Here is a 13,605-nt window from a genome sequence, read left to right on the forward strand (position 1 = left end):
CAAAGTATTCTTTTCTGTAAAATGAAGGTAGTAAATTCACTTTACATCTTAGGTTGGTGATGGAGAATCAAATTGCATGGTGCATGCAAAGTGCTTAGGACAGCATCTGGTACATATTAAATTCATTTCTTCCCCAAACATTTATTTAGCTCCTATTAATGTGTTCAGGACTATGAGTGCTAGAGGTACAACACTGAACAAGTAGATAAGGTTCCTCCTCTTTTGGAGCCTACATTCAAGTGTGGAGAGGCATAAAAAGACAAAAAACAAACACTAAAATATCAGGCAGTGATATGTGGTGGTGTGTTAGAGAAGCTATTCAACCAAGTGAGTCAGAAAATGATTCTCTTCCCTTCAGAAGTGGCATTTAAGCTAAAATCTGTTAATTATTATCATAATCACTACTAGCAATTACCTAACATATCATTGTACTGTACTAATAGTATATTATTAAAGCTAATGATAATAAACATTATAATACATTTAAAAAACACAATTGCTATTAATTAACATTCCTAATACTAACAAACAGTCACGATGACTCCACTGTCAACCAGTCCTGTGTATTAACTATCCACTTGATAGACAAATGTTAACCTCTGGCTGATTTTCCCCTGTCTTCCAGTATATTCTTGGCTATCCTAGTCCCCTTGTCTATGAATATCTCCTTGGGGAATGAAAATGCATCTTACTGTTTGTTTGAAAAAGAAAAAGTTAATACTGATGCAAAAACCCTTCACATAATGCATATCAAGGCCAAATATAAATTATTTCTGAAGTTATCTGCTGTTGTGGCGTATTGCTGCCAGTGTGGGCTCTTCTATTAGCATGGATAAGTGGGACCTGACCATATGTCAAGAGAACACGTCCTTTCGAAGTGACCTCATATATCAAACACACACCCCTGGGATGCTTTGCCCCCCTAACCACAATGACAGACTCCTCCAGTAGGATTTCCTTTTTTTTTTGTTTTTTCACCTGTGACCGTATGCTGTCTCCTGTCAGCGGTGTCCGTGTGGATGAGACCTTTCCCGGCCTGCCTGATCTGGTACTCTTTAATGACGCCGTTTGCTTTCTCAGGGGCGCTCCAGCTCAGATGCAGAGCCTCTGCACTTTGGGCTGTGATTCTTGGTGGCAGGATGCTCTCTGGAACTCCTTGGGTAGTAGCTGCAACTACCTGAAGACATAGGAATTAAGCAGCAATTTATTGTAATGGGACACTAGCTATCCTGATCAATGAGAATGTCACTTTTGTTTTAAAATGTTGTTGTCTGGCCTGGCATATCATTAGCAGGGGTTTGGAGAAGCAGTCCCCTTTTTTTTTCTTTTTTTTCCTTCCCATCCTATTTAAACAATGAAATCTGACCTTGAATATATTACATAAGTCTCACAGTACCATTTATCACAACAGGTTCAACCACAATTTTGATGGCAGAGTGCAACCCTCAGTGTTTAAACAAGTAAAATCTGGCTGGCAGACTGTCTTACTAGAGAACTCTTGATAACTCTCTTCCATATGGCCCATCAGTGTCTTTGCATTTTAACAGCCTGATTTTGTACATTTTAAGCACCAGTAAACATGGAGCAAAACCCACATCTGAACTTGCTTGCCTATAATATGCTTTGAACAGAATAAATGGGCAGACATTTCAGTACTCTTCCCCTGATACCTAGGATGACTTTAAAGTGTCTGCACCAACTTTCTAAATAAAGAAACAAATGAGAAGAAAAAAATAAATAAATCAAGCAACTCTTTAGTCAATATTGTCAAAACATAGTTTTGGACACAAATTGGCTATCTCTTTTCATAGAGTTAACTTTTTTCACTTTGTAAACAATTGCTTTGCAAGTAGCAGGCATGAGTTGTGCCTATGCAAAAAGCATGGAATTGTTCTAGGACTAATAACTTTTGATTGGGTCAATCAGCTGCCATCTATCTAAATGGTGGCTCATTCAGAAAGGTTCACTCAGAAATGTTCAACATTTTTGTTGAACAAAATGTTGCATTCTTGCACTGTGGCTGAGCAGTGTGACTGAATGCTTCATCTGGATGGCTCTTGCACAGTGCGCAAAAATGTTGCTCTTCTAAAGTTTCAAGCATATGAAAAGAATCAGAGCTACTCTGTGGAAGTTTGTTTCCTCCTGGGCTTCCCTTATCAAGGTTGGCTTCTGTGAAATGTCCCCTTCTTTAGTTTGCTCCTACACTGTTTGATTGTTTATTTCCAGTCTTCTTTGTGAGCTTTTCTTCCTTTTTCATTTGACAGCATTCCCCAGTGCTCATCATCCATGGTATTCCGTATTTGCGTCTCTCCAGTCTTTTTCCATGTCCGTATTTATACTCATTACTTCAACCTCCCACAGAGATCTTTCTAGAAACTTCTGTCACTTCTCAATCTGGTTTCTGACTAGATATTTTCACATGAAGTGCCAAGTATATCTGCTTCCACCACTCTGCTATCTGATCCTTCTCTTTAAATATATTTTTTACAAAACTTAACAAAACAGAATCGTATTCTTTTACCTTTAACATTTTTCTCTTTTTTAAAAATTTGCTTGCAGAATAACACCATGATCCACAAATTACTCAAGCGGATATTTGAAAATATCCATGATTCTTTCCTTTTATTTCTGTAAATATAGTTGAGTACCAAGTTCTATAGATTTTATCCCCCACGTCTGTTGTATCTTTCTGTATTCTCGGTTCTGACCTCTGCTGCCTGAATTCAGGTCTTCATTATTTCTTGATAAGGCTATAGCAGAAGACTTGGAACAATTCGTTTTCCATGCCAGGCTTTTTTGCCCTTGTCTTCATTTTTCAAAATCAGGCAATTTTTGTTCATATCATATTTAAATAGAAATTTTCTTTAACTGAATAATGATTTGGACATTTTTATAGATTTATAGATGACCTAAAATTGGTTGGTGAGGAAAGGATGTGGAAGAAAAGATAGTACTGCTTCAAGATTTCACTTGTTTTTCATTAACACAAGATTGATATTTGGATAAATCTCCCTTGCAACGATCTCTCCTTCCAGGCCTAGATATTAGCACTCAGTTAAGAGGACACATAAACACCCCAGTTAACACCCTGGATGTTCACATAATCTTCACACTGAACCCCTTTCCCCAGAGTTTAGGCAAACTCCTGTTACCTTGCTACTGGTGGCACAGCCAGCAACCGTGCAAGCTTTCAGCTGATATGAATATTCCTGAAATGGTTGAATTCCTTCTTTATCAGAGAAACTCAATGATGTTCCCCGAAAACGTTCAATTCCATTTCGAAGAAGAATGTAGTAAATAATAGGACCTAAAAAAAGTAGAAAAATGACTGCATTTGAATGTCATATCATTTTAACTATTTGCAAACAACTTATAAGTCTTAGTGTTCGGAAGAAATGCAATACTACAGCTTTATTTAATTTTAATTTCCTATTAAATTGCTATCTCAAGCAGTTCCTAATTATACTATTATAGAAGAGAGGGATTCTTCACATAGATGATCAAAGAATCATTTATGTTTATTTCCTTTCACTATGAAACAAATTTACTTTCAATATTAAAACTCTTTTGCCTTCTCTGAATATGCCTTGCTTATTTGAAAGCAGCTCAGTTATATTCTGGTATTCAAGGAACTTTTACTTCTATTTTATTCATTTATTTAGGCTAAAAATTTATGAGGGCTACACCACAAAGTGAGTGATTAGTCGGCATATATTTAAAGTTCCCTTTATCAGAACATACTTTTCTAGTGGTTAGATGCATAGGGCAATTACATGTAGATTATACTCATTTCAATTTTCTTATTAATTTATGGGATTTTGTCATTTGTATTTTAAAGGTAACTCAATACCATTTGATTGTATAGGTTTTCTCCAGTTTACGACAATTGTATCTTCAAGATTGTCTATTTTGGTCCACGTAGGGGGACTCACTCCTTGAGGCACATCTTCTTTTGTTCTGGCTCTCACAGCTTGGCTCAGTCCTCGCCCATAGCTGTTCCATGCAGAAATCCTGTACTCATATGTCATGTAGGGCTTGAGGTTCACAACTGGAAAGAGAAAAAATAGACAGGCAGGTTTCTCTTATTTTCATTTTTTAACCATCATACTAAAAGTGAATATCAAAAACTTTAGACATTTAAAAGCAAATGTTTAATGCTCTAAACCCTTTGTATATAAATAAAACTCTAATATCTTTATTTTCTAAATATAAGTAACATTTAAAGTGTTTATTAGATGCAGGGATATGGAATTCCACAGAATGGAATTCCCTGTTTCTGAGCAGAAAGAGGGATATATTAAATAAATGAAAAATAAAAGCCCCGGAATCATGTATAATAAGATTTAATGTTTCACAAATTCATGTACTTTTGATTCCTACATGAGACAGGTTTGCCAACATTCTTTTATAGTTTTAGTATCATACAACTTATAAATTATTACTTTCTGTTACTTTGCTAATATTACTTAAAAATTTTTAAATCATATGGATTATAATGTTATTACAATACATAGGATTTGAAACTTTTATCATGGTACCATGATAGTGAATAAAAATGAAAGCATACTCTGCTATCTAGTTCCTTCCCTCTTCCACAAAAATCAGAATTGAAAACCAAAATACCAAACAACCAACTTTATTAAAACAATAAAACCAAGCCTGCTGAGCTTTCCAAACTGGCAAAAATTGTATTAGATGAACACTCATGTGATTCAGTGGTGTCCCCAAAGTCTTAGTTCCATTTAAGCTTTAATAACTTCAGAAATACCAATGCCACATGTTTCCGCCAAAAAACTTACTTGAAAGTTTAATTATTTAAATTTATTTTCCATGTCTCTAATTTGATGAATTTTGAGTATGTATGTATTTTTGTATGGTAGCTTCTGGATGACTCTTTCTCAGATTGAGCATCAGCAAATGAGGCCTTCTTTCTTGGCTGCATGGTCAGCTGCTCATCTCCATTGGACATGGAGTTAATTCTCAGTCCCTATGCTTGGATTAATTGGGTCACATTCTCCTTATATATATCTCCTTACAATAAACCCTTCCCTGCCCACTGTATAGAATTAATGTGAAAATAAAATGCAATAAATTATGGGGCAGAACTTCATAAAATGCAGATTTATCTGCAAATATAAAGCATTATCTTCCTTTTCCATTTTCTCTGCTCAGAGGGTATCTGCCACTTGTTGCCTGTGATGGTTACCATGGGTCCCCAGTTCTCCCTTCCAACCTGGTCAGAGGCCTCCTAATTAGAAAACCACATTTGCCAGTTTTCTTTGTAGCTCGTAGTGGTCACATGACTCAGATCTCAATACTTGAAGGAGTGTAGAAAGACATGGGCAACTTCTGCATCATTTTTTAAAGAGAAAATCACCTCTTTGGTTGACATTCTGGATTCTGGATCCCTGAATGACCTTGTGCAATTCATTTGCCTAGACAATCTACCTACCCTCAGCTGGTCAATATGTTTTACATTTCTGCTACAGCAAATTAAACTACTCATTGGTAATGACTGTAATTCTGTATCCTCAAGTCCACATCACCATTTCAAATCTCATTTGCTGCTTCCTTCTCTCTTCATATAAGGTTCAAATCCCAGTGAAAATTATTGTTTGGCATCATAGCTGCTAGTCCTAATGCAGTGACTAGTTATTAGTATGTATTTAATAAATACTTTTTGATAAATAAATGATTGCATAAACGAATAAGTTTTTGTCAGCACTGGTATTGTCAGCTTTCAAGTGTAAGTTTCTAAGAGTCTGACTTAGTCTAAATTGTTCTCAATGGAATTATCATAGCACCACTTGTGTACTGAACATCTTTCATGAAAAAGAACGGTTTGTTATTTTTGATATTCAATTTACAGTATTTTCTGCAGGCAAAACAATCTGAAATAAGGATTTTAAAAGCCCTCATAACATTATATCAGTAGGTGGAAACATCTATTCACTTCTGGAGAGGGCTATTGCAAGTATGTATTAAAAGCCCTTCAAAATCTTGATCTTGATTACAAGGGGGCAGACAAAAGTAGAGAACTCTCTTAGATGGAAATTCAGTAATTTTAAAATGAAAGTCCATGACTTAAATCTATAACTGGGACTGGGAACATAATAGAAGGTTGGACAAATTGTCCTTTATCTAAGGCCTTTCCTAATTAAATTCATTCCAAGAAGTTTTTTTGCTTGTATACTGTTCTAAATCCAAATAACGAGGTAAAGGTAAACAAAAATGCCCTATTCATAAGGATGTTTCAATCGAATAGAAGAGTTGGAACAAGTGTCCAAATCCATATGACACATGAGAAAGCTAGTGAGCTTTGTGAACAATGCACCATAGCAGCACCGGTACTGAACTGAGAACATGAATCTTGACCTAGGCCTTGAGTAGGATGATAAAGGAGGACATTTCAGGTGGAAGAACAGCTCGAAGCGCATTTGGAGCACTCTGAAAGGAGCTCCTACACCACTTGGAGTCTTCAAAATCTGTCCCTTTTGAAGATGGCATTATTTGAATATGTTTCTTTCTCATGGCGAGTTACTTTTATAGATCTGAGCCTCAGTTTCCTCCTCTGTTAAATGATCATATTTATATGATTGCTTTGTGGGTAACTGAGATAAGGTTTTAAAGTACCTAGTATAACATCGAGACTAAATAATGTTCAATCAACCTTATCTCTGTTTCTTTCTTCCCTTTTTAATCTTCCTTCTTTTATCTCAGTAGCCTACCTTACTTTCTGCACTCTTGAGGTTAGCCATTATCGCCCCTTGGTTAAGTAAAGCAGAATGATGATTCATGATAGAATGGAGCAATGTTTTGCTTGTTTATGTAACCTTAGCTTGCTCAAATTATGTCACTTAAATGGATTCTATTTAATCAAGATGATAGATGATACACACACATGCACACACACACACACACTTGATTTTTCAAAAAACAAGAACACATTTTGTAGGGACTTGAGTAAATGGATAAATAATACAAATTTAATTGATGGCAGAACTATTTTAGAGATAATTCTAAACTTAACAGTGTTTCTCACACAGCTCAGCCAAAACTAAGAATCACCATTTTGGACTAATTCAGCAGGGTCAAGATGGTACATAGAAATTAATATTTACAATAACTGCAAAGGTTATTCTTTTCAAGATGACCAGCCATCTTGGAGAAACGTCATGCTTGGGTTTACCTCGTCCTCAGAATAGCACTGTTAGATTTTAGTATTAATCAGACAGGTTCATCCTTCTTTCTGCTTGAGAGTATAGCAATATTCATTCAATACATTTAGTGAAAGCTGCATTGTAGCTTTTGAAAAAGAAAATTGGGTTTATTGTAAATTAACTGGATATAGCAGTAAAGGTCACAGATATCTCCACAGATTTACCTTAATATGGAACACAACCTTGTCTAAAGTTAGACTTTAACACATTTTAAACTACTGACTTTGAATACATCCAGATTATGCCTTTAATTACCTTGTAACTAGCTGGCTTCAAAGTATGATGGAATGTATTGATATCCGTTTAAGGAGAGTGGATGTCAGAGTGAAATAAAGTTGCATTTTCAGCAGCTTCTCACTAACCCCATTAAGCCATGGGCAGACAGCTTGCTTTCTCTTACCTGTGTAAGAGTACATGTTTACACTCCCTGTATGAATGGTTTCTTCGGCAGATGAACACATTTCTTCAATTGATGCCTTCCCTGTGGAATTGTGAGACCCTCTTATCACAGTGCAAATGTGGCTGGTAAAGTTGAAGTCACACTTGCCACAATGTGCTGTGGCTTCCATAGATGCTGGGCAGAGAGTCCTGCAGTCTTTGGTTTCCTGAATCAAGTGGTAGGGGTGAGAAGAGAGAGAGAGGGGTATTTAAAAATTTCATTTAGACATACACATGGTAGGCCTTTATGACTTTCAAATGAATTTTTTCCTCCACTTGATGAATGAATATTTCAAAATTTATAAAAAGAAATGAAGGCAGTTTGTATACTAGAAAGAAAAATGACTTTGAAATGACACAGATTGGGATTAAAATTTCAGTTTTGCAACTTCCCAGCTCTGTAACCTTGAGCAAGTCACAGATGTTCTCAAAACCTCGGCTTCTTCAGTGGGAAAAATGGAGACAAAATTTACTACCAAGGTTTGTTGTGTGACTCAAATGAGATAACACCGATAAGTCTTTAAACTTAGTATCCACACTACAAATATTTTATTTTTGCTATTTGATACTTTCCTATAGAATTTTAGAGAAAATAAATATTTGAGAATCTACACTTCCTGTGTTGTTGGAAAAGTTAGTCCCATTAGAAGTATTACTGATCCAAGTTTTAAAAAATATAAATGTTTCATGAACTGTCATTATAATTATAATTATTTATGCTTATAAACATTTTCTCTGACACATTTCTGGACTTTTTATGTTTTTTTATAAGTACCACTTTGTTTTAACCCAAGGAAATTAAATACTTAACCATCCCAAATTACCGGAGCTATAAATAAGGTAATAGTTTTATAATGTAGAGATCTACTTTGCCTTTCCTTTACATAAGTAGCATAATGTATTTAAAATACCATTTGCTATTAAAATATCTCCATTCAACCTCTCTCTTACATAAAATAAGTTGAATTATTCTTACCAAGTTGGTCAAAATAACAAATTCAAAAATATATAGTGGGTCTGGGTGTGGTGGCTCACGTCTATAATCCCAGCACTTTGGGAGGCTGAGGTGGGTGGATCACTTGAGGTCAGGAGTGTGAGATCAGCCTGGTCAACATGGCAAAACCCTGTCACTACTCAAAAAACAAAAATTAGCTGGGCATGGTGGCACGCACCTGTAATCCCAGCTACTTGGCAGGTTGAGGGAGGAGAATCTCTTGAACCTAGGAAGTAGAGGTTGCAGGCAGCCAAGATGACACTATAAAAATAGAACCCCACTATACACATGTGTGTGTGTGTATTCACTAAAAGCCCAACTAAATGACAGTAAAATAATGGTTTACATGTTGAAAGTCTAAGAAAAAAGAAAGGAAAATAATACACACAAGACAGTGCATACCTTTTTGGAAGCTGGAAAGTAGATGAATGTGGCAGAGACAATGCAATGTGCTCAGTGATGTCTGTTTCCCTTTTCTCTCTGGGAACATGGGATGTTGAAACCCGGTTGCAGTAGAAGCCAGCTGACTAGATATGTCTGTGTGACTAGTGCATAGAAAGGATGCACTCTATATCCAGGTATGAACTGCCTGTGTGCAATTGTCCCCTCTTGCGCCCTTTCCACTATGATCCAAGGGCTGCGTGTGAAGCCTCACAAGATGGAAGGGGCTTCGGTTCTAGAGATGTTACTTGGAAGACAACTGCCTAACTCATAATGAATTGCAATGTAAAAAATTTAAAAATGAACAAATTTGCTAAGAGAGTAGATCCTAAATGCTCTCATCACAAAAAAGGAAAACAAAATGCAAAATGCAAAAAGAAACCATCCTAACTTCCACATAGAGGTTCATTGTCATGAAATTTTAGTGGAGCAGGAGAAAGAGAACATCTTTAAGAGCTTTCATAGGAAAAGAAACATGGTTACCAACAAAGAGGTAGGAATCTACATATCAATGGAAGCTTAAAACATGCCAGAAATGCCTTAAAATTCTGAGTAGACATAATTTTTAACCTGGAATTGTATATCCAACCACACTATCAATCCTGTTGGAGGGTAAAATAATAGTATTTTTATACATTAAGTTCTCAAAAAATTTACCCTCTGTACATCTATATACAAGAAGATAATTCTCCAAATGGAATGTAACTTGGAATCCAAAAACAAAAACAAAAACAAACAGAAAAAAAAACAAAAAAACAGGAGATTCAACACAGGAAAGAGGTGAAAGGAATTTCTGAGTTGACAGCTTAGGGAAGACCTAATGGTCCAGCTATGTAAAAATCCCATGGTGATTCATTTCAGATTGGAACAGGATATAAATGTCTCCAGGTGATAGGTCTTCAGAAAACAAAATAAAACCTACAGACTGAACATTATTATGTAAAACACACTACTTGATTCAGCATGGAGAAATATTGTCCTTATTATAATAATTTAACCAACCTTATGTATTCTATTAATCATTCATTGATACAAAGTGCTTACAGGGCTTCCAACAATCTCATGAGTTATTTTATATCCCAAAGTGTACAAAGCGTATGTGGTCCACACAATTACTGTGTAGTTGCCTCATTGAACAAGTGCCCTTCCATTGTCTGTGACCAAGACACCCATTTTTAGTGGTCTTATGATGATAAATTACTACAGAACATGGTAGCATATTTGTTTTTAAAGTGTCCATGGTCCTTTCCTTAAATTGATAGGTTTCTGGTGTCCTGGGTCAAGTTTAATACCCACATACATGACATGGCTGTGTACGAACCATCACCATACAAAAACGTAAGTGATTACACCCAGAAGCCTATTCACCCACTTTTGACACAGGCATTTGCTCATCTTTCATTATCTAAGGGAATATGATATAAGTGCAACTAAGCAAATTTGCTGGATCTAAGGTCTCTATCAAAGGAAGGTGGTGGATGATGGCTGGTGGGCTAGGGAGAAGAAGCGGGAATTTCCTCCTGTCTCCATCCACAGTGCTCCCAGGCATGAAATGGCACCATGCAGAGGCCCCAGACGACCTGTGCTGGCTCTTTCAGCAGCACACAGACTTTCAGTCCTGCACTAATCTGAAGTGCTGGGTAAAGCTTCCCTGAGAACAGCTAATCATTATTAATTCCTTTAGAATTCATTGCAATAACATCAATCATAGCGAACTCATTCGGTATTAATATGGATGTAATGTGAAAATGAATAATGCACACAGGAGTTTTTATATTCCTATTTTAGAAAAATAGTTATGAACAATGTATTTCTCTTTCCATTGTCAAATCAGCGCCTCCGAGAGCTTTTCTATCAATTACCTTCATCATCATTCCAGTTGAAATCTTGTCAGAGCAAACATATTTCAAAGGATTATATCCAACTCCATTACAGCATTTCTGGCTCTTTGGAATAAGTTCAGTCTCACAGCATTTTACTGGCACTGGGTCATTCTTTTTAACATGTGCTTTAGACTCTCCACTGGAAGCTGAGCAGCATATGGTATCTGACATATTCACATAATCCTGCCCACAACAGAACATCCCTGCAACAATAAAATGTTATATATGAATATGAAATAGAAAAAGGGAAGAAAACTGAGGCTGCTATAAAGTTTGGTATAAAAATGTCAGACTCAGGCAGTTGCTGAAATGGTGTAATACCTAAGGTAGCATTTCCCTACCAAGGTGATTTAAATGTGCAGTGAGGGTCCTTCTTACCAAGAGCACTAGACACTAATTAGGAAAAGAACACACAAGAGGAAGTGTTCGAAAATCATTCAGCTGGGCCAAACTTCTCTCATGCTTCATAAAAAGAGATAGGATTTCTGTCATGAAAACTGCCTGCGCATTTCTTGATGATAACATCTTGTTGCAGAGGAAGGTTAGTTAAACTATAGGGACTCTGAGAAAGCTCTAGAAATTCATAAGGGAGAAAAGGTCACTCAAGTACTCTGGAATAAGAGCCCAGTCAGAGTGGAAAGGTAGCACCATCCTAGAACTGGAAGCCCTGCAGGAGGAGCAGTGCAAGTTCTGGTTTAGCTTTATTTAGGGTACAAATATTTGCTTCTCGTGAATTTAGCTGCAATGGTAACCATTCTTTCTTAATGAGATGGATTTGGTATTTATTCAAAATCAGCTGAGCATGTTCACTCATCAGGTACACTAATCAGCCACTATTTTTTGAGCCACCTTTTGTTCTAGACCCATCACAGACATGGGTGACAGGCTGGGGGCAGCGGCAGAAAGACCTTGTGAGAGGATCACTGATCCCCACATCTAAATGAAAGACACATATACCTGAGATACCAGATAGACATTTTCTCCCGCCAAATTCAGTTTAATTGCCTGCATTTGCACCATTTAGATATTGCCATCGAAGAGAAATGGCAGAAATGTTAACATTAAAGCAGGAATAAATTAACGCTACTTGAGTCAGATCAAGCTAGAAATCAAGGTGTCTATACTGCATGTCACAGTGTTTTTATATTATAATTTATATCCAGTTATATAGCAGCACAAAGTGATGAATGATTTATTTTAATTGGAATTTTGTTTGTTTATTATTAGTTCCGACTGATAACATAACCTCAAATTCAAAGTGCCCGGGGGTCCTGAATTGTTTAATCTGGTCCTGTGTAAACATCTACATTATTAAAGACACTCGAATCATAGATCAAAAGTGCTTTTAAAAAAAGTCATTGAAAGTAGACATTGGTTTGGCACATGCCTTAAGAAAGATGTTTATCCACACATGACTCCAAAAAACCCTCTCATTCATCTTTTTACTTACAAAGGTCTCCTCATACTAAAAACTCTTATTTATGATTAATGATATATACTGATCCTAACAGAGTTTTGGCATACCATGTTTATCTAATGTGATAACTCTTTGAAGTAATTGGTTTCAAAATTAACTGCTATATTAATAATTTTAGTTGTTTTAACATTTCCAGGAAAAGTTATCTCAAATAAATACACAGAACAGGGATCATTTTAGTCTGAGTCTTGATTATGGTGGGTATATATGTGTGTATGTGTGTATATATAAGTACATACACACAAATATACGTATTTATGTGTGTGTAGATATGCATGTATATATATGTATGTATATATATACACACAAATACATATAAATATATACATACACGTGTGTACACCCACACACATGAACTAAAAAGAAAAATACATAGCTTCAAGTTTTATATGGTTTGGGCATTTTTCTGCCCCTTCTGATTAGACATTTAAATACAACTGTGGATTCTTTACTGTTAATTTTTCCTCTGGCAGTTTTCTTAAGACAATTCATGTTTCTCTTTTAAAGAGCAATCAAAATTTGAAAACTGGTCTTTTAGGGAGCGGAATATATTCTCCCCCTCCCATTCCCACATTACTTCATGGTTTCACTATGCTTTAAGTATAAAATAAAAATGCAGACATTGACCTAATTTGAAACTCCTAATCAGTCATCTGATCACTCTGAGGGACTTCTGACAGGTAAACTAAAATTTTGATAATGAACTGCTTTTAAACTCGAAACAAAAAGATGCCTTCTTTCACAAAGAACTTCATCTTTGTATTACTGAATTGAAATTTTCAGCCAAGATTTCACTCACATAACAAGAAGTGACTCCCTTTCTAGTTTCTTTGGTAAACCATTACTTCTTTAATTATTATCAACCTTGTTCCAGTGTGATAAATTGCTAATTACTTAATACCCTAATCAGCGTTCATTCTTTGCACAGATAAACTGTGACAGTGCCATTAATTTAAATAGTAATTTCACTTAATGGCCAGAACAGCACACCAGATTTTTATGCAGCATTTTCTGAAGACTGCATCCATCACTGCAATATTCTGACATAAAGATGTCTGACGTGCACTAACTCACTTAGGGAGAGCAGATGTTGCGGAGCAGAGTTTGGTAGTAATTCCCATAGTGCATCACTTCAGCATGAATGAGCTGCAA

The 13,605-nt window shown here is 36.0% G+C and overlaps 1 protein-coding gene across 1 annotated transcript in view; it reads right to left on the reverse strand.

The window, feature by feature from the left end:
- The window catches only part of USH2A (Usher syndrome 2A (autosomal recessive, mild)), an 802,205-nt gene that overhangs the window by 149,625 nt on the left and 638,975 nt on the right, over window positions 1-13,605 (reverse strand). Inside the window, exons 50-54 of the mRNA XM_011929421.1 lie at window positions 10,956-11,179; window positions 7,621-7,825; window positions 3,851-4,048; window positions 3,153-3,307; window positions 979-1,177 (exon numbers count right to left, since the gene is read on the reverse strand). Of these exons, the coding sequence (XP_011784811.1) occupies window positions 979-1,177; window positions 3,153-3,307; window positions 3,851-4,048; window positions 7,621-7,825; window positions 10,956-11,179 (981 nt within the window). The remainder of the gene's footprint in view (window positions 1-978; window positions 1,178-3,152; window positions 3,308-3,850; window positions 4,049-7,620; window positions 7,826-10,955; window positions 11,180-13,605) is intronic.

This window comes from Colobus angolensis, unplaced genomic scaffold (genome assembly GCF_000951035.1).
Source record: "Colobus angolensis palliatus isolate OR3802 unplaced genomic scaffold, Cang.pa_1.0 Scaffold81, whole genome shotgun sequence".
Lineage (NCBI taxonomy): Eukaryota > Metazoa > Chordata > Mammalia > Primates > Cercopithecidae > Colobus > Colobus angolensis.